The sequence below is a fragment of the Phyllostomus discolor genome, chromosome 9, assembly GCF_004126475.2.
Source record: "Phyllostomus discolor isolate MPI-MPIP mPhyDis1 chromosome 9, mPhyDis1.pri.v3, whole genome shotgun sequence".
Taxonomy (NCBI): Eukaryota; Metazoa; Chordata; class Mammalia; order Chiroptera; family Phyllostomidae; genus Phyllostomus; species Phyllostomus discolor.
Window position 1 is genome coordinate 48,086,958 of NC_040911.2, and position 23,554 is coordinate 48,110,511.

The 23,554-nt window shown below is 40.7% G+C and overlaps 1 protein-coding gene across 10 annotated transcripts in view; it reads left to right on the forward strand.

Moving 5' to 3' along the window:
- MTCL1 (microtubule crosslinking factor 1) overlaps positions 1-23,554 on the forward strand; it is a 137,874-nt gene that overhangs the window by 15,790 nt on the left and 98,530 nt on the right. For all 10 annotated transcript variants that reach the window (XM_036009313.1, XM_036009314.1, XM_036009308.1 and 7 more), the window contains exon 3: positions 549-707. In XM_036009313.1, coding sequence (XP_035865206.1) covers positions 549-707 — 159 coding nt within the window. The remainder of the gene's footprint in view (positions 1-548; positions 708-23,554) is intronic.

Here is a 23,554-nt window from a genome sequence, read left to right on the forward strand (position 1 = left end):
ATTATTTCAGATTTATCACTTTAAGCATCTGTGCCTGAGCAGAATTAACATTCTTGATGATATCCTATAATAAGGAAATAAGGCTATCCAAAGTGGCATTTTATATTTTTAAAGTTTTTTTTTACAAAAGATTTATTTATTTATTCAGAGAGAGGAGAAGGTCAGGAGAAAGAAAGGGAGAGAAACATCAATTGGTGGCCTCTTGCATGCGCCCCAAAATGGGACTGAACCCAAAATCAAGGCATGAGCCCTGACTGCAAATCGGACCAGCGACCTTTTGCCTTGAGGGAGAATGCCCAGTCAACCAAGCCTCGCCAAGTGGGGCCAATGTGGCATTTTAATCCATATAAAACTTGTATTCTTCCTCATAATGTGTACATAGCATTTTAAACTAGTATCCTCCTTTAAAAATAAGTTTGTTAATATTTGCTCTAAGGTCTTTGCTCTCTGGTGTAATACCATTATCATTCAATGATTCTATCTGAAAAGCTGTTTGAATGTAGCCTTGGCACACAGAAAGCTTCATATCCTGATGATTGTCCCTGTAGGTAGCCAAAGATGTATCTGTCAGATTGCACCATGAACTTGAAGCTGTGGAAGAAAAGCGTGCTAAAGCTGAAGATGAAAATGAAACCCTTCGACAGCAGGTGATTGAAGTGGAAATATCCAAACAGGCCCTACAAAATGAGCTGGAGAGATTGAAAGAGGTAATCTGGAAATGTTTGGGGATTTCTCCTTTGGGTTTAATTGTGAGGAACTTGGGACTTCAAGTGTCCCATTATTATGGTTTAGAACAGGTTTGGGGCAAACTGCGTTCTGTATGTGTGGCCTGGAAGTCATAATGGTTTTTACATTTTTTTTATAGCATTGTAAGGCAATCACCACCACCCAGAATAAACTTAAAAAAACGAGGAAGGCTAAATGACAAAGACTGTATGGTGCTTATAAAGCCTAAAATATTTGCTATCTGGTCCATCATAGAAAAGGCTTGTTGAACTCTGGTCTAAAGCTATTTTAAGAATTTCCATTAGGATGAGCTGGCCACTAATTTGTTTTTAATACATTTTATTGATTATGCTATTACAGTTGTCCCATTTTTTTCTCCCCTTTATTCCCTTCTGCCCTGCAACCCCCTCCAACCAGCATTTTACCCTCCATAGTTCATGTCCATGGGTTGTATGTATAAGTTTTTTTACTTCTCCATTTCCTATACTGTTCTTTATCTACCCCTGCCTACTTTGCACCTAGCATTTATGCTTCTTATTCCCTGGACCTTTTCCCCCATTCTCCCCACACCCCCTCTGTGTTATAACCCTTCAAGGCCGGGTGGGTCCATGGTATTCACACAGATGGAATAATATTCACGGAGCCGTTGAGATGCCTGGCATGCCTTTATTCATGGGTTGGCGAGCCACCCATGCAGCAAGCTGCGTGTCTATCTGCATGTCTCATGTCATTGCCCTTGCTCCCCAGTGTGGCACCCATCATGGCTCCTGTCCCATTGCGTGTGTTTCCCATCATCATTGTTGCCCCAGCAGGGACTCCCTACCTGTTTAAGTACTAGAGGGGAACAAGGCTGGCAAGATGCCAAAAATTATGTAACATAATTCTGTGCATGCAAGTCCACTTTATGTTATGGGAACAGTTTATTGGACCCAGTCTCAAGGCTATGAGAACACTAGTTATTAGGCCTCTTCAAGGCAGTGGGAACACTGATTTGCTTAGCTACCCAGACACCTGGGTGAGGAAGTCAGACTGCCTCTACTTACCCTGCACCCTCCCTGCTGATAACCCTCCATGTGCTCTGCATTTCTGTGATTCTGTTCCTGTTCTAGTTGTTTGCTTAGTTTGTTTTTTTTAGGTTCAGTTGTCGATGGTTGTGAGTTTGTTGTCATTTTGTTTATAGTTTTGATCTTCTTCTTTCCCTTAGATAAGTCCCCTTAACATTTCATATAATAAGAGCTTGGTGATGATGAACTCCTTTAACTTGACCTTATCTGGGAAGCACCTTATCGGCCCTTCCATTCTAAATGATAGCTTTGCTTGAGAGAGTCATCTTGGATGTAGATCCTTGCCTTTCATGATTTTGAATACTTCTATCCAGTCCCTTCCTACCTGTAAGGTTTCTTTTGAGAAATTAGCTGGTAGTCTTATGGGAACTCCTTTGTAGGTAACTGTCTCCTTTTCTCTTGCTGCTTTTAAGATTCTTTCCTTCTCTTTAATCTTGGGTAACTTAATTCTGATGTGCCTTGGTGTGTGCTTCCTTGGGTCCGACTTCTTTGGGACTCTCTGAGCTTCCTGGACTTCCTGGAAGTCTATATCCTTTGCCAGATTGGGGAAGTTCTCCTTCATTATTTGTTCAAATAAGTTTTCAATTTCTTGCTGTTCCTCTTCTCCTTCTGGCGCCCCTATGAGTCATATGTTGTAACATTTAAAGTTTTCCTAGAGGTTCCTAAGCCTCTCCTCATTTTTTTTGAATTCTTGAATTCTTGTTTCTTCATTTTGTTCTGGTTGAATGTTTATTTCTTCCTTCTCCAAATCGTTGATTTGAGTCCTGGTTTCCTTCCTTTCACTGTTGGTTCCTGAATATTTTTTTATTTTATTTTGCATAGCCTTTACTTCTTCCTAAATTTTGTGACTATAATCAACCATTTCTGTGAGTATCCTGATTACCAGTGTTAATTTTTTTTTTATTTTAAAGATTTTATTTATTTTTTAGAGAGAGGAGAAGGGAAAGAGAGGGAGAGAAACATCAATGTGTGGTTGCCTCTTGTGTGCCCCCACTGGGGACCTGGCCTGCAACCCAGGAATGTGCCCTGACTGGGAATTGAACTGGCAACACTTCGGTTTACAGGCCCACACTCTACTGAGTCACACTGGCCAGGGCCTGATTACCATTGTTTTGAACTCGGCATCTGATAGGTTGGCTCTCTCTTCATTGCTTAGTTCTATTTTTGGATCTTTGATCTGTTCTTTCATTTGGGCCATATTTTTTTGTCTCAGCACACCTGTTATGTTGTAGTGGGCAGAGCCTTAGGTATTTCCCAGGGCGGGGCAACCCATGTCTCTGTGTTGTGGTGCTGTATGTGGGGGCAGGTCTGAGAAGGAACAGTGCCACTTGTTCAGCTCTCCGTTGGCTTTCAGTCACTTCCCCTGCTACCCACAAGCAAATTGGGCCCTTCTGGTGCTGATTCCCGGGTGGGTGGGTTTGTGTATGTTCTAGGACCTTGTGGGTCTCCCCAGTGAACTCTCTTGTGAGGCTGAGAGTTTCTCTCGCTGCCGCCTCAACCACCACAGGTGTTTTCAATCAGAGGTTTGAAGCTTTATTTCCCTGTGCTGGGACCCTAGATTGTGTGGTCTGTCTCGCTCCTCAGTTGTTCCTCTCATGTGGGACCGCCCGCTTTGCCAGCCTCTGCCTTGCCCACCCTGTCCTCTAGCAGCTGCCTTGCTGTGAGTCCTCTCCCCTCTGGCTGCCCATCTCTGCCCCTCCTACTGGCATGGATGAATGTTTCTTCTTTAACTCCTTGGTTGTTGACTTCCATATAGTTTGATTTTCTGGCAGTTAGGTTATTTTTTGTTTTTAAATTTGTTGTTGTCCTTCTTTTGCTTGTTCAAAGAGGCAAAGTGTTTCTACCTATGCCTTCATCTTGCTGGATGGCCATTAATTTTTTTAATGTGTCCAAATGTTGTGTATTATTACTAGAATACAACATTAAGTGGTAGCTTTTTTCTTGAAAGTCTTCTCTTCCAACAAGCTGGGAAATATGGTTTTTAAAGCTGTGTAAACAGATCTGTGTATGTTGCCTCTATCTGTTATTCAGCTTGTGTGATTGTAATATACATGAAAAAATATGATTTCAATATACATTTGAAAAAATTTGTATCCTAGCAATGTGGTCTAGAAAATGAATATACATGAATATATATAAATATATATGTATGTATATGAATATATATACTCACTTGTATATAGTAATGCAAATCCCATTTTGTTGTTGACTTCTATAATATTAAAGCTGAGTATTTTCTTGCAAAATATATTACGTATTGATGAAATTAAAAACTGTTGTTGAAGGCTTTAAAATGATGGTTAAAAATAAAAGATGATTCTTAAAGCCAGCATGTTACCTGCTGACAACCTTGGTTAGCAAACCGTCCATCCACTCAACTGAATTCAGGCCCTGTTCTAGGCGCCAGGCCCAACTCTCAAGGTGTTTATAGTTGGGCACATGGATAACAAAACAAATTATATTAAGGAGCCGATGCTGCGACCTGATTTCTTCACCCCCCCCCCCCCCCCCCCCGCCACCCCCAGTCTGGTCTTTGCCAATGTCTCACCTCACCCAGCCCCCACTCAACACTTACATCTTAAGTTGTACCAGTCCCTGGCCATTCCTGTCTGCCTTCTCATCCGATACATCATGGATTTAGGTAAACTACGGGTATATTGACACCACTTATCTGAAAGTCTTGTTTTTTTTCTTTGATATCCCCCTCACTAATGCTCCTCTAGAACTTGAGCTCTGTTGGCTGGGAGGGTCTTGTCTTTTTTCTGGTTCACTGGTGTCTCTGTGCCTAGAACAGTGCCTGGCAATGTAGGTTATTGTTGGGACTTGTTGGGTGAGGAGGTGAAGGAGAGTGAGAAGGTGGTTCTGTGGTGTCTGCAGCTTGTCTGGGGCACTCAGTGAGCTTCACAGAGACGTAGATGCTGACAGTGTTCTTTCATTCTGGGTAACCCTTGCCCTTTACCTTACACACGTACTTACTCCCAGGGTGGAGGAATTTCTCCTCTGATTGTGGATCTCTTATCCCTGTACTTTTTTCCTAGTAGTTACTTTTGTCTTTTTCCTTTGGTCTAAATTTACTAGAAGGTATGCCATAATGGTTTTTTTCCCCTCAAAACTTGTGGTTTGATCCTGACCTTGAGGGTATGGAAAACAACTTAGAAATTTGTTTTATAAATGTTATGTATATATGTGTATATATAAATATATAGATTATATGCACATAGGTAAATAAATACATACATTTTAAGCAAGCAAAAATTCTTTTGCACACATTTAAATTGATTTTCCAAGACTTGGCATCATGTCATGAGCAGTAGTTCTTCCAGGAAAGAAATGATTACTATAGCTCTTGCCATTCCAAGCCAGGCGAGTGTGAGGCAAGGCTCTTCAGAGCTGTGGTGTGGGCTTGGGGTGGATATGAGGAGAGAGGGTAGAGGGGTCAGCCCCTCCCCGCCTTTGTGGGTGAAAGTTACTCAGGGAGGGATTGCTCAATGGGGACAAAAGAAGTGTTTCATCTCCAGAGTTACAGTCAGACTGGTGGGGCTGCATTTTTTAAAAAGATTTTTATTTATTTATGTTTAAAGAGAAGGGAAGGGAGGGAGAACAAGAGGGAGAGAAACATTGATGTGTGAGAGAGACATCAGTTACCTCTTGCACACCCCCAACCAAGGACCTGGCCTGCAACCCAGGCATGTGCCCTGACCAGGAATTGAACCCATGACCTTTGTTTTTTTTTTTTTTAATTTTATTTTAATCATTGTTCAAATACAGTTTTCTCCCTTTTACTCCCAATCCAGCCCCCCTTCCCAACCCTCCCCACTTCTCTCCCATTACCACCCTCCCCCTAGTTTTTGTCCATGTGGCCTTTAAGTTTGTTCCCGTGAACCCTTCCCAATGTCCCCTGAAATTCCCTCTTCTCTCCCCTGTGGTCACTGTCAGCCTGTCCTCTATTTTAGTGTCTTTGGCTATATTTTGCTTGTTTCTTTGTTTTGTTGTTTAGGTTCCTGTTAAAGGTGAGATCATATGGTATTTGCCTTTCACTGCCTGGCTTGTTTCACTTAGCATAATGTTTTCCAGCTCCATCCACGCTGTTGCAAAGGGTAGGAGCTCCTTCTTTCTTTCTGCTGCATAGAATTCCATTGTGTAAATGTACCATAGTTTTTTGATCCATTCATTTACTGATGGGCATCTAGGTTGCTTCCAGCATCTAGCTATTGTAAATTGTGCTGCTATGAACATTGGGATGCATAGGTTCTTTTGGATTGGTGTTTTAGTATTCTTAGGATAGAGTCCCAGCAGTGGAATCGCAGGGTCAAAAGGCAGATCCATTTTTAGTTTTCTGAGGAAGTTCCATACTGCTTTCCATAGTGGTTGTACCAGTCTGCAGTCCCACCAACAGTGCACTAGGGTCCCTTTTTCTCCACAACCTCTCCAACACTTGTTGTTTGTTGCTTTGTTTATGATGGCCATTCTGACTGGTGTGAAGTGGTATCTCATTGTGGTTTTAATTTGCATCTCTCTGATAGCTAGCGATATTGAACATCGTTTCATGTGTCTTTGGATTTTCTGTATGTCCTCCTTGGAGAAGTGTCTGTTCAAGTCCTTTGCCCATTTTTTTAATTGAGAACCCATGACCTTTCAGTCTGTGGGATGACACCCATCCTACTGAGCCACACTAGTCAGGGCTGGGGCTGCATATTTACACCAAACTTCTAAACCAGTGATTTTCAACTGGTGTGACAGAAGAATTTTGAAAACATGCAGTACCTGACTATTTAGTTAGGGGCACTGACCTCTTTTCCCTTAAGTTGTCAAAAAAACAAAAAACAAAAAAAACCCCAATGACAAGAGCTGACACAACCGCTGTTGGTGTGAATGCCCTGTCTGGAACCATAAATATATAGGTCATATAGGAGGCTTACATCTCATTGGTCACGCCACTTATGTTTGCATCTGATTGGATAATTCTTGGTGCTAGAAATCCTTATATGCAAGGATAGGTTTTTAAAAAGTCATTTTGGAACAAAAAGAATAGGTAATCACTATTTTTTGTAAATTAATCAAAATTATACCTATTTTTTGTAAGATTGGCAAAAATGTGTTTGTTGGTGTGCTGCAGAATTTTAGTAATTAGCTCATGTGTTTAATGAGATGAAAAAGGTTGAAAATCACTGTTCTGAATGAAACATAAAACTGACAGGAGTATGAGGAGGGTCAGTCGCTGGCAGGCTGTGCTGGAAGCAGAGAATGATGGAGCCTAGCGATAAGGTTCAAAAGTGGTGCAGGAGGTATTTATTGGAAAATGCCAGCAGTGGTCTCAGTGAATGGGTTGTTTTTATGAAAGCCAGAACAAAGTACGCCATGAATTTTGCTCTAGGGTGAGGATAATATTTCTCTTTCTTGAGCTTTGCTCGTTTTTGTTCACCTCTGGAGTTTTGTAAATGGAGGCATCACTTCGGCGAAAGGCAAACACAGTTCGTGCATGCCTCTACATGACAGAAGTAGCTGCAGATGTATGTATGCCCCTCTTGGCCTCATACAGTCAAACAGCACATCTTTGTGCCTTTTCAGCTCTGTCGCCTCTGCGTGGGGCTTCTCTCTCTTAACCTGCAGAGTGTTTTCAGCTGGCCGGTGGACTTGTCCAAGATGATTTCTCCCAGGACTTCAAATTCATTGTGTCGGAAGCAGACTTACCACCTTCACCTCCACCCATGCCTTCTTCCCTTTCCCAGTTGGGTTCATGGTGTCACTGTCCTTTTAGTCACCCAAGCTTAAGTGATTGTGATCGATCTTATATCTCTTGCTCCTCACCCTCAATTACCTGCCGGTGCTTAAGGGTCAACTGTTCCTTGATTTTGCAGTCTTAGAAATTTCCTTTCTCACTGATACATGCTATAAAATGGATGAACCTCAAAAATAGGCTAAGTAAAAGAAGTCAGACATATTGTATGCTTTCATTTATAGGAAATATCCAGACTACATAAATCCAGAGGGGCAGAAAAAAGTTTAATTGTTTTCAGGGCCTGAGGAGAGAGAGAGGGGACTGACTGCTTAATGAGTATGGGTTTCCTTTTGAATAATGAAAATGTTTGGGACTAGATCGAGGTGATGGTTGCACAACACTGCACGTACTAAATGCCATTGAATTTTACACTTTATAATGGTTACTTCTAACATGAATTAAAGCTTTTTACTTTCTTTATTGTGTCCCTGTATTTTATCAGTGTCCTCTCAAATGAGTATTTGAGGGCTGACACTGTGCAGTCACCACCTTAAAGCCATTTACTACTTCTAGTCTCTCCTTTTCTGTTTTATCTTATACATCCCCCCAAATCTATATTACTCTCTGCTTAAACTAGACAGACTCACTCTGGTTCCCAATTTCAGGGGTATCCAACCTTTTGGTGTCTCTGGCCCACACTGGAAGAAGAAGAGCTGTCTTGGGCCACACATTAAATATGCAAACACTAATGAAAACTGATGAGCAGATAAAAGGTCCGTGCATAGTTTTCGTGATACCCGCCATCACAGATAAGCAAAAAAGTCCTCACATAATAACCTAATTATGCAGTGGCCCTTTCGATAATCTTTGAAAATTGTTAAGCAGTTCCCAAGTTTGTGACTGCGAATATAGAAAATGTACATATCTAAGTAATAAAACTGAATAATATTTTAAGTAAACTTATGATTTTGTGTTGGGCCACATTCATAACTGTCCTGGGCTGCATGTGGCTTTTGGGCTGTGGGTGGGACACCCCTGGTTAACTCTTTAGCATGACCAGAGGACCTTTTCCTGCCTGCCCAGCTCTGTCTCCCAGCTGGGTTCCCCACACCATGGCTCTAAACCCTGGAGTGAAATAAAAGGCAGTTAAGAAAGATGAGAAGAGACTATGACCTGTAATCCTCTTTGAGCTAATAGAGGAATGTCTAGGAAAAGTTACTTCTCCAGTGACAGATGAGTGATTAAAGAGGGCTGTGATATTAGCCCATTTAAATTGTCCCTTCCGGTTGCTTGCTTGCTTCCTATGCCTATCTTGTTCATGCCATGGTCCATGCACCCAAACACCCCTCCACTTGTGTAAGCTCAGAAAATTTTGCCTTTTTGGGGGGTTGGTGGGGTGTTATATATTTCTTCTAGTACTCAAGTCTATGACAGAATATCTCAAAAGGTTAAAAATTGTTAACCTTAGCTCAGTTTCAACTTCTCAAAGATTGCCCAAGTGCTTCTACTTAGCAACATTTCTATCAAAAATATTTTATTTTTTCTACCAAAATTTTTTGAGTGCTTATTACATGCTAGAGGTAAATAATAAATACCAACTTAGTTGGCACTTGCAAGGCACAGAGATTTGTGTTAGATCACTCCAAGGAGCTAGGGTTGGTGTTTTGTTTTATTCTTGTGAGGTAGAATGAACATTAACATTATACTAGTTTTCAGGTATATTGCAAAATGACCACCGCCATAAGTCTAGGTAATATCCAACATCATACATTGTTACAAATGTTTGTTTTGCTTGTGAGAACTTTTAAGATCTACTCTTTTTGCAACTTCCACATATGCAATACAGTGTTATTGACTTTAGTCACCATGCTGTATGTTAGTTACATGCTCATGACTTACTTGTTTTGTATCTGGAAGTTCATACCTTTTGACTGCCTTTACCACCCCGCCCCCGGGATTGTTGAATGGAGCCTCTGGGAACCAACTAGCAGTTAGGTAGTTCTTGTGGGACACCATTCATCACCAGTTAGGATATGGGACTGATTCTCTGGGTTTGGTTGAGTCTTTTGTGCCTGATAAATGGTCAGTTTGTAATATTTCTTGAGTGCTCCAGTTTTGGGGCAAGGACTTTAAATTCATTAGATTGAAAATTTTTAAACTTTGACCCACAGCAAGAAGTACATTTTATATCATCACTCAATATATTCATATAAAGGTTTTACAAAAATCTTATCTTTGCTATATGGTATATACATTGATATTTTCAATTCTATTCAGCATTTAGAAAATTAATAACTACTTTAAATTTATTTATTTATTTTAAAGTATATAATTTTTATTATATTTTTTCCATTACCATTTAGTCCCCTTACACCCTCCTCCCCTCATCTATTCAGTTTTTTCTTTCTTACTGTGTTTATAAGTTTGATTTATAGTCCATTAGTGGACTGCTGCAATCTGGAAAAAATGTATCAGATCATTTGTTAATATGGTATTCAAATTTTCTATATATTTTATAGCTTTGTTTTGTCTGCTAAATATATCTATTTGGGATGAAGTTATGTTAAAATCACTCATCATTTTGCATTTAAATTTTCTTCTTGTAACTAAATATATCTATTTGGGTGGAATAAAATTATGTTAAAATCATCTATTATCATTTTGCATTTACATTTTTTCTTGTAATCTGTCAAATTTTGCTTTACATAATTTGAATATAAATGCATACAGATTTAGAACTGTTCTTTGTAATGAATTGTTCCCTTTATCATTTGGTAATGACCTCTTTATTTTCATGTAATACATTTTGCTGTAAAGTTTCCTTTGCTTTTATCATCTATACCAAATTTCTTTTGGTTAGTGTTTGCCTGGTATAGCTTTCTCTTTTTTTCTGAATAATATAGGTATCTTAGAAAGCTGCAGTTCCAGTTAACTCCTATCTTTCATATTATTGCTATTTAGTATCATTTTAGTTTCCTCTTTTGAAAAACATTCCCCCAAGTTAATTAATTTAATAATTACTGCTTATTTAGATTCATTTGCATGTCTTACAATCTGTTATTGCTTCATGAGTGTTCTTCCTTCTTTCTGAATTCAGTCCTCCTCATTGATCTATTAATTATGGTTTAGTAGGTTTTTTTCAGTAAATGGTGTTGTTTGAAAGTGCTTTTATTTCATATTTAGTCATGAAAGCTATTTAGTTGGACATAGAATTGTAACATGTTGAAGATAATATTTCTATTATCTTTTGGTTCTGTTTTGCTATCAAAAGGTCTGCTGTCAGATAATGCTAATTTTTGTGGATAATCTGCCTATTTCCTGTTTACTTTTCTCTTTGTATATACTATTCTGTGGTTTTAATCAGTTGTATCTGGATTTATTTTTATTTTGCTCAACAGTTATTGTCCGTATGAGTGTCTTTTATGAAATCTGGGAAATCCTAACTCTTTGAATAGTGTTCAGTAGTGAAACTACGGAAATTATGACTTTTAATAGTGTTTTTACTTTATTTTCTGCATTTCCTTTACAATTTCTATTATTTGTATGTGGAATCTTCTTATATTGGCTATTCTTATCCCATCCTCCCTCACCTTTTTTTTTTTTTTTAAACAAAGCCTTTTTCTCTCTCTGTGCTATCTTCTGGATAATTTCCTCATTTCTTGTCCAAGTTACTAATTTTCATTTTTACAAAAAAAATACTGTTTTATTTATCCACTAAGTTTTCATTTCCATGAGTTTACCTTTCATTTCTGGAATTTAAAAAAAGTCCTTATTCTTTTAAATAATATTTATTTCCTTATCTTTTTAAAAAATTTTAAACATTTTCAAGTCATAGTCTCTTTTCAGTTTGTTTTGTTATTTTCAATTCTTGATGTTTTTGATCCTTCTGTTTGTCATGGATGCTGACTGTCACTCAGAGTGGATTTTATTATGAGCTCTTCTTAGTGGAGATTCCATGAAGTTTGTTGAAATGTCCTCCTAGTGAGATTTTTGCATTGGTCTTTTCCAGAGACCTTGATAGTATCATCGGTCCAAATGTAACTCTTAATTTTTAGCTCATGAAGTTGTGCACCAAATGGGTTGTGTGAATGGGAAATCAAACTTGCATGTGGCATAGGCTTAGGGTATTTTTATACTTCAAAGGAGATTTTGTTTTCCATTTCCCCCTTGCTGGGTGATTTTTAGTTTACTTTCAGTTGGGGTGCATTCACAAAAGCTTCTTGTCACACTTCTTGCTCTGAGGGCCTGTTTCTGCATCTGGTAACTTCCATCATTCTCTCCTACCCCAAAATGCTTAACACATACTCTTGTGCTAATTGCTCTGGTTTTCAATATCTTATGCATTTCTGACACGGGGGACTTTTCCTTTTGGGTGTGAATTTAGCTGTGTATAAATTTTTGCTTGTTATCTTTTCCCTAGCATTTTTAGCTGTTTATTGTGGGAGGGCTCATGCTGACTCAGTGTCCTATGCTGCCAAACGGGATGCGACCCCTGAGGGCTCAGCAGCTCTCCAGTAGCTGCTGGGAGTGCTATGAGTAACCCCAGCTGTCTTTCAGTTCATGACTCAGCACCTTTGCTCCTCCTTCTTGGTCAGTTTCTTCCACCCTGTTGCTTACCAGCTCCCATTTTCCTTAGGGTTCTTTTTTGCTTTCCTTAGGGTTCTCAGGGCTTCTCTGCTTCTGGATGCTACTCACTTTTTTCTCTCTAGGTGTCTGCTACAGGCTGAATGTTTGTATGAACCTCCCGCTCTGCTGTCCCAATTCATATGTTAAATCTTAATCCCCAGTGCGGTGGAGTTTGGGGATGGGACCTTCGGGAGTTGACTAGGTAATGCAGGTGGAACCTCCATTAATGGAATTAATGCCCTTATAAAAGAGACCTCAGAAAGCTCCCTTGTGCTTTCAGGCGAGTGCGGACACAATGAGAGAAGGTGGCTGTCTGTGAATCAGGAAGTGCATTGTCACTGAATCTACCAGCAGCTTGATTTCAGTGTTCTTAGCCTACAGAACTGTAAGAAATAAATGTTTGTTCTGTAAGCCACTCAGTCTATGGCATTTTTGTTACAGCAGCCAAAACAGATTAATACAGTCATTCTACTTTTATCTCAACCAGTAGGCAAGCACTTTTCTCTGTATGTCATTACATTCAAACTGTCAGGCAGTCATAAAATCTGGAAATATAGATGTACAAACATAATAAATGGTTTTATTGCTATTATGCTATACTTTAATGAAATAATATTATCTTTGTTTTCAGAGTTTATGATTCCCCTTTAAGAACAAGATTTGCTTGGGTTAGCTAGTGTACCCCATCTTTGGATGGAGTCCTACTGCCAGGGAATCAGTCAGGGACCCTCCCCTACATGGCCCCGCCCCCGCCCTGCCCTCCGTGGCCTGGACAGCAGTGGATGGTATGTGGGACAAAGGCAGCTGTGTTAGCATGGTGGGCTCTCTGGGACATCTCAGAAGGAATAAGTAGCATCTGGTTTTATTTGCTAGTCATGAGTTTATGGGGAGGGGCAAGGTGACCAGCTAGAGAACAGGAAAGGGGAGAAATCTGGTGCCCTGAATGATATCCCAGTTACATGGCCTGCCGAGTTCAAATGTGGTAAAGTGGGATGAGAGCAGGGGCAGAAAGATGCAGCGGTGTCTAGTTAAGTCTTTTTTCCCCAAACACTGAAACGTGAGAGGAGTGTGTGTGTATGTGTGCATGCATACACACATGTGTCTGCACAGGGATATGGAGGGAAACAGTTCTTTGTGACTTCTGCCCAGACTAGGCAGTCAGGGAGCAGATTGGACGAGAAGCCATGTTAACCAAGGAACAAATACCAGAACTGGAAATCCAGAGGTCAGAGGCTGGGGAGGATGAGGAACAGGGCAGCAACTACAGGAAGATTGGGTATACATAGTTTTGCATATGTAAGCTGTAAATGGAGCAATTTTGGTGTCTGGGAAGAAAGGGGGTTGTGTGTTCAGTTAAAAAACCATAAATAGCACTAAGTGGCTGATTCACACTGTTGCTGGAAAGGAGGAGCGAGAGCCTAGCGCAGTCTGTCCTCGTCCTTTGGAACTTTGCCTTTGGAGCCATTTCTTGTCAAAATCGAGAGAATAGAGAATCATGTTGAGGTCTTGTAGTAGGCTAGTTACAGCGAGTGCTAGTGGTCTCCCAGGGGCGCAGCTTGGTTGAACCTCACCAGGCCTCTTTGGATGTGCAGGGCGGGCTTTTCATTTCCTCATGGTGAGCTGTGGTGGAAGCACAAGGAGGTAAGGGCTTGCCCAGGTTAAGTTTTTGAAATGCTTTCATTTCATAGGTTATGCTATTTCATTATGTTCTGTTGTTCAAGGAGTATTTTGCTTCTACTTTTTGTGGGTTTTATGTTGGGAAAAAAAAAAGAGAAAACAGTGGCGAGGAAAAAGGAAGCACATTAGAAGGAATAGCTTTATTTGACAGCTGGCTTCTAATGGGGTGTGAAGGCATGTGAGGCCGGATGTGGGCTCGAGGCCTCAGCTCACTGAGTGTTAGAGGCAGAATAATGCTCAAGATGAGTTAGCCAACCTTTTCATCACTTACACAAAGAAACCAACATCTGCCAGGGTCATGTATGGCTTCAAGTCAGGTAGCCCATTTACAGCACAGCTGGACTCTGTCTACCCCAGCAGCTCTGTTTCTCTCCTCCTTTCCTCCAGCCCTTAGCTCTAGACTTGCATCCTCCTTTCTTTGTAGGCTTGGAAGCGGCCAGTGACCAGGTCAGAACTGGAGGTAAGCACTTGCAGAGCCAGCTTCAACGGAGTGTCTTTTAGGGGAAGCTGCCAGCAGTTCCATGTTCCTCGCTGCTATGGGTTGGCAAGAAAGGGCACCTGTACCTTTTTTTTTTGACCCATTAATGCTTCTCTATAAAATTAATATCTGCTTTTAGAAGTATTTATTAAGCGTCTTCCTTCATCTCTACAGAGAAAATTATAGGAAGAAGGCCAAGATTTACCTTTGAAGAGTGAGCGTGGGTCCTCCCAGCCTGCTGTGCCACTCCGCTAAATGGGAGCTCTCATGTTCCTGCACCCTCCCATCAGACTCCGATCCTTGTCATTTTTACCCCATGTCATTCCCCCTCCCCCCAGATTAAAGGGTTCCTGGACTCAGTCTGTGTGTGTGTGTGTGTGTGTGTGTGTGTGTGTAGGTTTCCCCACACTAATGAGCAATTCTCAGATACCCACAAGTGCTTCTCACCAACCACTATGGATTGGATGTTCCAATGACCCCCTCCAACTCAGGATGCCAATCGCAAGTCCAGGATATTACCCATATTTCTGATCAACTGACTATAAATCAGAAGTTCCCATGATGTACTCCTTGGGTTCAATTAATTGGCTAGAATGGCTCACAGAACTCAGGGAAACCCATTGACTCACTAGATTACTGATTTATCACAAAGGATATTAAAGGATACGAATCCACAGCCAGATGAAGAGATACATAGTGCAAGGTCCCAAACAAAGGAGCTTCTGTGCTTGGGGCCTGGCAAGGTGGCATGTGGGAGTGTCCTGGTTCTCCCACCTGGAAGCTCTGTGAACCCCATCTTTTTGGGGTTTTGTGGAGGTTTCATTACATAGGCATGACTGATTAACTCATTGACCATTGGTGATTGATTCATCCTCTAGCTTCTCTCTCCTCCCTGGAAATCAGAATGTAGGACCAAAAGTTCCAAAGCTCAGTTTGTGGTAAGTTCCCTGGCAACCAGCCTGCATCCTTAGGTGATTTGCAAATGTCACTTTCATTAACACAAACCCAGTTGTGGTGGAAAGGGCTTATGAATAACAAGACACCCTTTTCCCCTTTGGGCTCTGAAGCTTTTTTAGGAACTGGGAACAAAAGATCAATTATAATAAAAGATGTTCCCATTACTCTTATCAATTCAGGAAATTCTAAGGGTTTTGGGAGCTATGAGCCAGGAACTGTTGACAAAGACCAAATATATCTGAAATATATTTTGCTAGTCTGAAAGATAAAAAAAAATATATATATATGTTATAAATCACAATATCATACCAGGATTGTACCTAGATTCCCACCTCTACTTTATTGAAATGATGCCCATTCTTTAAGAGTCTCCCTGAAATACCACCTCCTCATTGAAGCCTTCTGCAGCACTCTTTTCTGAACTCTGAACAAACATTTTCATATGATTAAACCGTTACATGGTCATTGTAGGCAGTTTAAACAAAGTAAAGAAAATTGTAGAGAAAGTTACTGTAATGCTAACATCCAGAGAGATATAGCTAATTTTTTGTATGAAATTGGAAATACACCACATATACTTCTTAGCGTAGTATTTTTTTATCCTCACCTGAGGACATGCTTATTGATTTTAAAGATAGGGGAAGTGAGGAAGAGAGAGGGAGACAAACATCAATGTGTAGGGAGGAAGAGGGAGAGGGAGGGAAATATTGATGTGAGGGAGAAACATCGATCGGTTGCCTCTTGCATGCACCACTGACCAGGGACAGAACCCGCAACCTAGGTATGTGTCCTGGCCAGGAATTGAACCCACAGCCCATCATTTTACAGGACAACACTCTAACCAACTGAGCCACACCAGTGAGGGCCTTAGTGTATAGTATTTTTAATTAAACTTTTTATTTTGAATAATAGAGGTCTCATGTACCCTTTACCCAGTTTCCCTCAATGCTAACATCTTGTAAAACTCTTTGATGATATTGATTACAACTCTGATATTGGCATTAATTCAGTCAAGCTATAGAACAGGTACATCATCACAAGGATCCTTCATGGCGACCTTTTATGGTCATGCCCACTTCCTTCCTGCCTCCACTCATGTCCTTTGCTCCTGGCAGCCACTGCTGTGTTCTCCACTTCTGTGACTTTGTAATTTCAAGAATGTTAAATAAATGGAACCACACAGTGTATAACCTTTTCGGATTCTGTGGGGATTTCATCCAGGTTGTTCCGCATATACATAGTTTGTGCCTTTTTATTGCTGTAGTGTTCCATGGTATGGATGTACCACAGTGGCTTTAATCATTCATTGGTCGAAGGACATCTGGGATGTTTCCAGTTTGGGACAATTACAAATAAAGTTGCTGTGAATGTTTGTATGCAGGTTTTTATGGGAATGTTAATCTTCATTTCTCTGGGGTAAAATGCCTGGAAGCTCAGTTCCTGGGTCATATACATGTAGTAGTTGCATATTTTGTTTTGTTGAAAAAGTACTAAACTATTTTCCAGAGTGGCTGGGCCATTTAACTGTGCTACCAGTAATGCATGAGTGCTCCAGTTTCTCTGCATCCTCACCAGTATTTTGTGTCACTGTTTTTTATTGTAGCCATTTTGAATGGTGATATCTCCTTGTGGTTTTAATCTGCATTTCCCTGATGGCTAATGACGTTGAACATCTTTTCATGGGATATTTGCTATCTGTATATCTTATTTGCTGAAATGTCTCTTGTCCATTTTCTAATTGAATTGCTTGTTTGTTTTTCACTGTTGTTGAAGGTTTTTCTAAATCCTTACCTGAGGGCACGGAATATGTTCATTGATATTGAGAGAGAGAGAGAGAGAGAGAGAGAGAGGGAGAGGGAGAGGGAGAGGGAGAGGGAGAGAGAGAGACACTGATTGGATGTCTTTTGTACGAGCCCTGACCAGGGATGAACCCGCAACCTTTTGGTATATGGGCTGATGCTACAACTAACTCAGCCAACCTGTCAGTGTATTTACTTCTGTTGAGTTTTGAGAGTTCTTTCTTTTTTTCCTGTATGAGTTTGTCTAGCTTTTATTTATTTTCTAAATTTTCTTTTCTTGCTTTTTTTTTTTAATTCTCATTCTCCTACCCCTTCCCCTTTGGCAACTGTCAACTTGTCCTCTACAAGGTCTGGCACAAATAACGCCCCGGTTCTTCTACAAAAGCTTTTATTACAAAATCATAAACATGTAATTCTGTAACATAACAATATCACACTCAAGCACACCATATGAGATTTTAGGTGAAATGTTCAAATTGCTGTCCATCTCATGTGAGACATTCACGTACCCTACCAACCACATTCAAGCAAGCCTTACTTCTGCCAGACCCTATGTATCTGTGGATCTATGGGTATCTGTGGGTTTGTTTTGTTTATTTATTTACTTATTTAGATTCCACATATTGGTGAATCATACAGTATTTGTCTTTTTCTGCTGTTGCAAATAGTTTCTACCACACTGTAGTTTTTCTTTCATCCTTTTAGCAGTGTTTATCAATGCAAGTGTTTTTAATTTTGATGAAGTTCAATTTTATACATATTTCAGTTCTAAGAACTCTTTGCCTAGCCCTAGATTATGAATATTTTCTTTTATTTTGGGGGGGATAAAAGCTTTATAGTTTTATGTTTTACATTTAAATCCATGGTCCATTTTGAGTTCATTTTTATATGAGGCATGAGGCTTTGGTTAAGGTTTATTTTTTTAATCCCCATGGATGTCCCGATTGCTCCAGCACCATTTGTTGAAAAGGCTGTTGTTTTTACTTCATAGAAGTACTTTTGCACCTTTGTCAGAAATAGGTTGACATATTTGTGCAGGTCTATTTATGGGTTCTCTGTTTTATTCCATTGATCTCCATCAATACAACCTTGATTACTTAGCTATCTAAATTTTCTTTTAAGGTCTTTAAATCTTTTATTCATTATGCTGTTATAGTTGTCACAATTTTTCCCCCATACCCCCTCTACCCGGTACCCCTATTCCCTCAGCAGTGCCCCCTTCCCACTTAGTTCATGTCCATGGGTCATGCATATAAGTTCTTTGGCTACTCCACTTCCTATACTGTTCTTAACACCCCCCTATCTATTTTATACCTATTATTTATGCTTCTTATTCCTTGTACATTTTTTCCCATTCTCCGCCCTCCCCACTGATAACCCTCCATGTGATCTCCATTTCTGTGATTCTGTTCCTGTTCTAGTTGTATGCTTAGTTTGTTTTTGTTTTTGTTTTTTTAGGTTCAGTTGTTGATAGTTGTGACTTTGTTGTCATTTTACTGTTCATAGTTTTGATCTTCTTCTTTTTCTTACATAAGTCCCTTTAACATTTCATATAATAAGAGCTTGGTGATGATGAACTCCTTTAACTTGACCTTATCTGGGAAGCACCTTATCTGCCTTTCCATTCTAAATGATAGTTTTGCTTGAGAGAGTCATCTTGGATGTAGGTCCTTGCCTTTCATGATTTTGAATACTTCTTTCCAGCCCCTTCTTGCCTGTAAGGTCTCTTTTGAGAAATCAGCTGGTAGTCTTATGGGAATTCCTTTGTAGGTAACTGTCTCCTTTTCTCTTGCTGCTTTTAAGATTCTTTTCTTTTCTTTAATCTTGGGTAACTTAATTCTGATGTACTTTGGTGTGTGCTTCCTTGGGTCCAACTTCTTTGGGACACTGAGCTTCCTGGACTTCCTCGAAGTCTCTATCCTTTGCCAGATTGGGGAAGTTATCCTTCATTATTTGTTCAAATAGGTTTTCAATTTCTTGCTCTTCTTCTTCTCCTTCTGGCACCTTTATGATTCAGATGTTGGAGTGTTTAAAATTGTCCCGGAGTTTCCTAAGTCACTCCTCATTTTTAAAAATCTTGTTTCTTCATTCTGTTCTGGTTGAATGTTTATTTCTTCTTTCTGCTCCAAATTGTTGATTTGAGTCCCAGTTTCCTTCCCTGCACTGTTGGTTCCCTGTACATTTCTCTTCCTTTCCCTTTGCACAGCTTTCACTTTTTCCTCCAATTTGAGACTGTACTGAACCATTTCTGTGAACATCCTGATGACCAGTGTTTTGAACTCTGCACCTGATAGGTTGGCTATCTCTTCACTGCTTAGTTCTATTTTTGGAGCTTTGATCTGTCCTTTAGTTTTGACCATATTTCTTTGTCTCAATGTGCCTGTTACATTGTAAGGGGTGGAGCCTTATGTATTCACAAGGGCAGGGCAACCCACTTTGCTGTGTTGTAGCACTGTATGTGGGGAAGGCTCAGAGAGGGAACGATGCCACTTGCTCCCTCTTGAGAGCCGGCTTTCAGTTATTTCCTCTGTAACCCTCAAGCAAATTGGGCCCTTCTGGTGCTCATTCCCAGATGGATGGTTTTGTGTATGTTCTAGGACCCTGTGAATCTCCCCATCAAATTCTCCTGCAGGGTTGGAGTTTCTCCCGCTGCTGCAGCCCCCACAGGTATTTACTGTCAGAGGTTTTGAGGCTTTATTTCCCCTGTGCTGGATTCCTGGGTTGTGTTGTCTGTCTCACTCTGCAGTTGTTCCTCCCAGTTTATCTGCATGCAAATGTGGGACCGCTGGATCCACCAGTGGCTGCCTTGCCACATGTCCTCTGTGACCTGGCTGCTTGTCTCCGCCTCTCCTACCAGTCTGGATGAATGTTTCTTCTTTAACTCCTTGGTTGTCGGACTTCCATATAGTTTGATTTTCTGGCAGTTCTGGTTATTTTTTGTTTTTGAATTTGTTGTTGTTCTTCTTTTGATTGTCTGAGGAGGCAAAGTATATCTACCTATGCTTCCATCTTGGCCAGAAGGCAGTGCAGTTTTATTTTTTGCTATAGTTGTGCATGGAGGTGAGGCGTGTTTACCTATGCCTCCATCTTGAATGGAAGTTCTGTATAAATCTCGAAAGTACTGCCCTGGCTGGTGTGGCTCAGTGTATTGAGTGCTGCTCTGCGAACTGGAAGGTCATGGGTTCGATACCCAGTTAGGGGGGATATGCCTGGGCTCTGGGCCAGGTCCCCAGTTGGGGGTGTGCAAGAGGAAACTGATGCATCTTGCACATGTTTCCCTCTCTTTCCTTTCTTTCCCCTCTCTCTGAAAATAAATAAATTAAGTCTTTTTTTAATATATTTTATTGATTATGCTATTACAGTTGTCCCATTTCCCCCTTCACTCCCCTTCACCCTGCACACCCTCTCCTACCCACATTCCCCCCATTAGTTCATGTCCATGTGTCATAAGTTCTTTAGCTTCTACATTTCCCATACTATATTTACCCTCCCCCTGTCTATTTTCTACCTACCATCTATGCTACTTATTCTCTGTACCCTTTCCCCTTCTCTCCTCCCACTCCCCAGTTGCTAACCCTCCATGTGATCTCTCTTTCTGTGGTTCTGTTCCTGTTCTAGTTGTTTGCTTAATTTCTTTTTCTTTTTGTTTTAGGTGTGGTTGTTAATAATTGTGAGTTTGCTGTCATTTTACTATACATGTTTTTTTATCTTCTTTTTCTTAGATAAGTCCCTTTAACATTTCATAAAATAAGGACTTGGTGATGATGAACTCCTTTAACTTGACCTTATCTGGGAAGTACTTTATCTGCCCTTCCATTCTAAATGAGAGCTTTGCTGGATAGAGCAATCTTGGATGTAGGTCCTTGCCTTTCATGACTTGGAATACTTCTTCCCAGCCCCTTCTTACCTGTAAGGTCTCTTTTGAGAAATCAGCTGACAGTCTGATGGGAACTCCTTTGTAGTTACTGTCCCCTTATCTCTTGCTGCTTCTAAGATTCTCTCCTTCATTTTTACCTTGGCTAATGGAATTCTGATGTGCTTTGGTGTGTTCCTCCTTGGGTCCAACTTCTTTGGGACTCTCTGAGCTTCCTGGACTTCCTGGAAGTCTATTTCCTTTGCCAGAATGGGGAAGTTCTCCTTTATTATTTGTTCAAATACATTTTCAATCTGTTGCTCTACCTCTTCCCCTTCTGGCACCCCTATAATTCAGATGTTGGAACGTTTGAAGATGTCCCGGAGGTTCCTAAGCCTCTCCTCATTTTTTTGAATTCTTATATGTTCATCCTTTTCTGTGTGATTGTTTCTTTCTTCCTTCTGGTCCACTCCATTGATGTGAGACCCAGCTTTCTTTCCATCACTATTGGTTCCCTGTGTATTTTTCTTCATTTCACTTATTGTAGCCTTAATTTTTTCATCTAATTTGTGACCCAAATCAGCCAATTCTGTGAGCTTCCTGATCACCAGTGTTTTGAACTGTGCATCTGATAGGTTGGCTATCTCTCGGTCGCTTAAAAGGATGGGTTCTAGGGCCATCTCTCGCTCTCTCTCTCTCTCTCTCTCTCTCTTTTTTTTGGGGGGGGAGTCTGGTTGCGCCTGTTGTGGTGAGGGGCAGAGCCTTAGGTGTTCACCAGGGCTAGGCACCCCTGTCACTGGATTGTGATGTTGTATGTGGGGGTGGGGCCGAGAGGGAACAATGGTGCTTGCTCCGTTCTCTGTGGGACCTCAGTCCCTTCTGCTGCTTCCCCCGAGCAAACTGGGCCCCTCTGGTGCCAATTCCCCTGTGGGTGGGCTTGTGCACACCGTGGGACCCTCCAAGGACCTCTCCTGTGAGGCTGGGTGTCTCTCCGTGTGCCACAACTCCCACAGGTGTCCTCAGTCAGTGTCCCGAGGCTTTATTTTCCAGCGCTGGGATCCTGGGTTGAGCACAGTGCCTTGTTTCACAGTTGTGGCCTCACTGGGTCTGCCCTTTGCCACCCCTGGGCCAGGGTCTGCCAGCTGCCGCTTGCGCACTCAGGGTCTACCCGCTGCGGTCTTTTGCACCCCAGATGCCTTATGTGCCCCATTCCAATGCTCTCTGCTCTCTGCACCACACCCCACACCTGGCTGCCTGGCTCCGCCCCTCCTATGGGTCTGGATGAACGTGTCTGTTTCAACTTCTTGGTTGTCCAACTTCCATTCACATCAATTTTCTGTCAGTTCTGGTTGTTATTCTTTTTCTAAATTGTTGTTGTTCCTGTCTTGGTTGTGCGAGGAGGCACAGTGTGTCCACCTATGCCTCCATCTTGGCCATAAGTCAAATGAAATATTTTTCAAAAAATTCTTTAAAATACCTTCTTGGTACAGTGTCTACTCCAGTCAGCAGTTTGAGAGTTGCATTTGATCCTTCCATGGATCCTTCCCCTGATCAAGCATTAGTGAATATGTGTTGAATGAGTTAAGTTTTTATCATCTTTAGTTTTCCTTGAGAAAGGGCCATAACATTATTTTCAGATCTCTTGGTGAAGAATATGTGATTCCGTAAATGATTACCCCAGGACAGTTAATACAAGCCAGTAATGCAACTTTAGGTCAAGTATTTTAACAATGACCATGGGCCATAAAACGTCTCCATATGTGATGGTCACAGTATTAGCGATAAGGAAAGCTTCTAAACATTCAGCCAAGCTCAGAGTGTCCATCACTGGGAGCATGCCACACCCAATTGTCCGCTGTGAGCTGGGCTCAGGTGACAATTCAGGCAGAAGATGGACCCTTTGGGGTGGCCTCATTCAAAGCAGCAACGCTGTGTGAGCAGCTGTCAGTTTGAGGCCACACTCACTTTCTCCAGAAATTTAAGATCCAGCCATTTCTCCTCTTCCCTCTACATACCTTTCTTAGCAGATGGGAATCTTATATAATGTAGATGGCAAAACCAATATTTTATCTACTGCCGTTAAGCACTAGAATGGGACTTTTGTGAATTTTAGTGAAATGTAAAGTGTTTGTGTTGCTTTTCTTAAAAAATAATTAAAATATAGACCAAGCATATATTTTTGAATAATTTAGTTTATTCACTAGGCAGTTATCTGCATTAAGCTTGTACTATGGAAATAAATTTTAAAAATTTCCCTTTTCAAAATTTACATTTGATTCTTGGGATCTCTTACATTCTTTATGCTATAAGTAGTGTTATTTATATAATATAAATGATATATTAAGTTATAATATGATTTAGGTAAGACCCTCAAATGAAGACTCAAGAGTCAGCAATATAGAAATGCTTAGAAAATACTGCATGAGTATTTCCTGAGTATACTTTCTTGATATTTCTCTGATTCAGATGAGAGCCATTCTACATTGAAGAGTATGATTATGAGCCACGTAAGCAGTTTTCATTATTTAAACACACACACACACACACACACACACACACACAATCATATAGACTGTCTTCCTGTTGAGTAGTCGATCTAGCTGCATGTGAACTTTTGACCAGGGAGGAGTCCCAGATGGGAGAGAGACCCTGCGC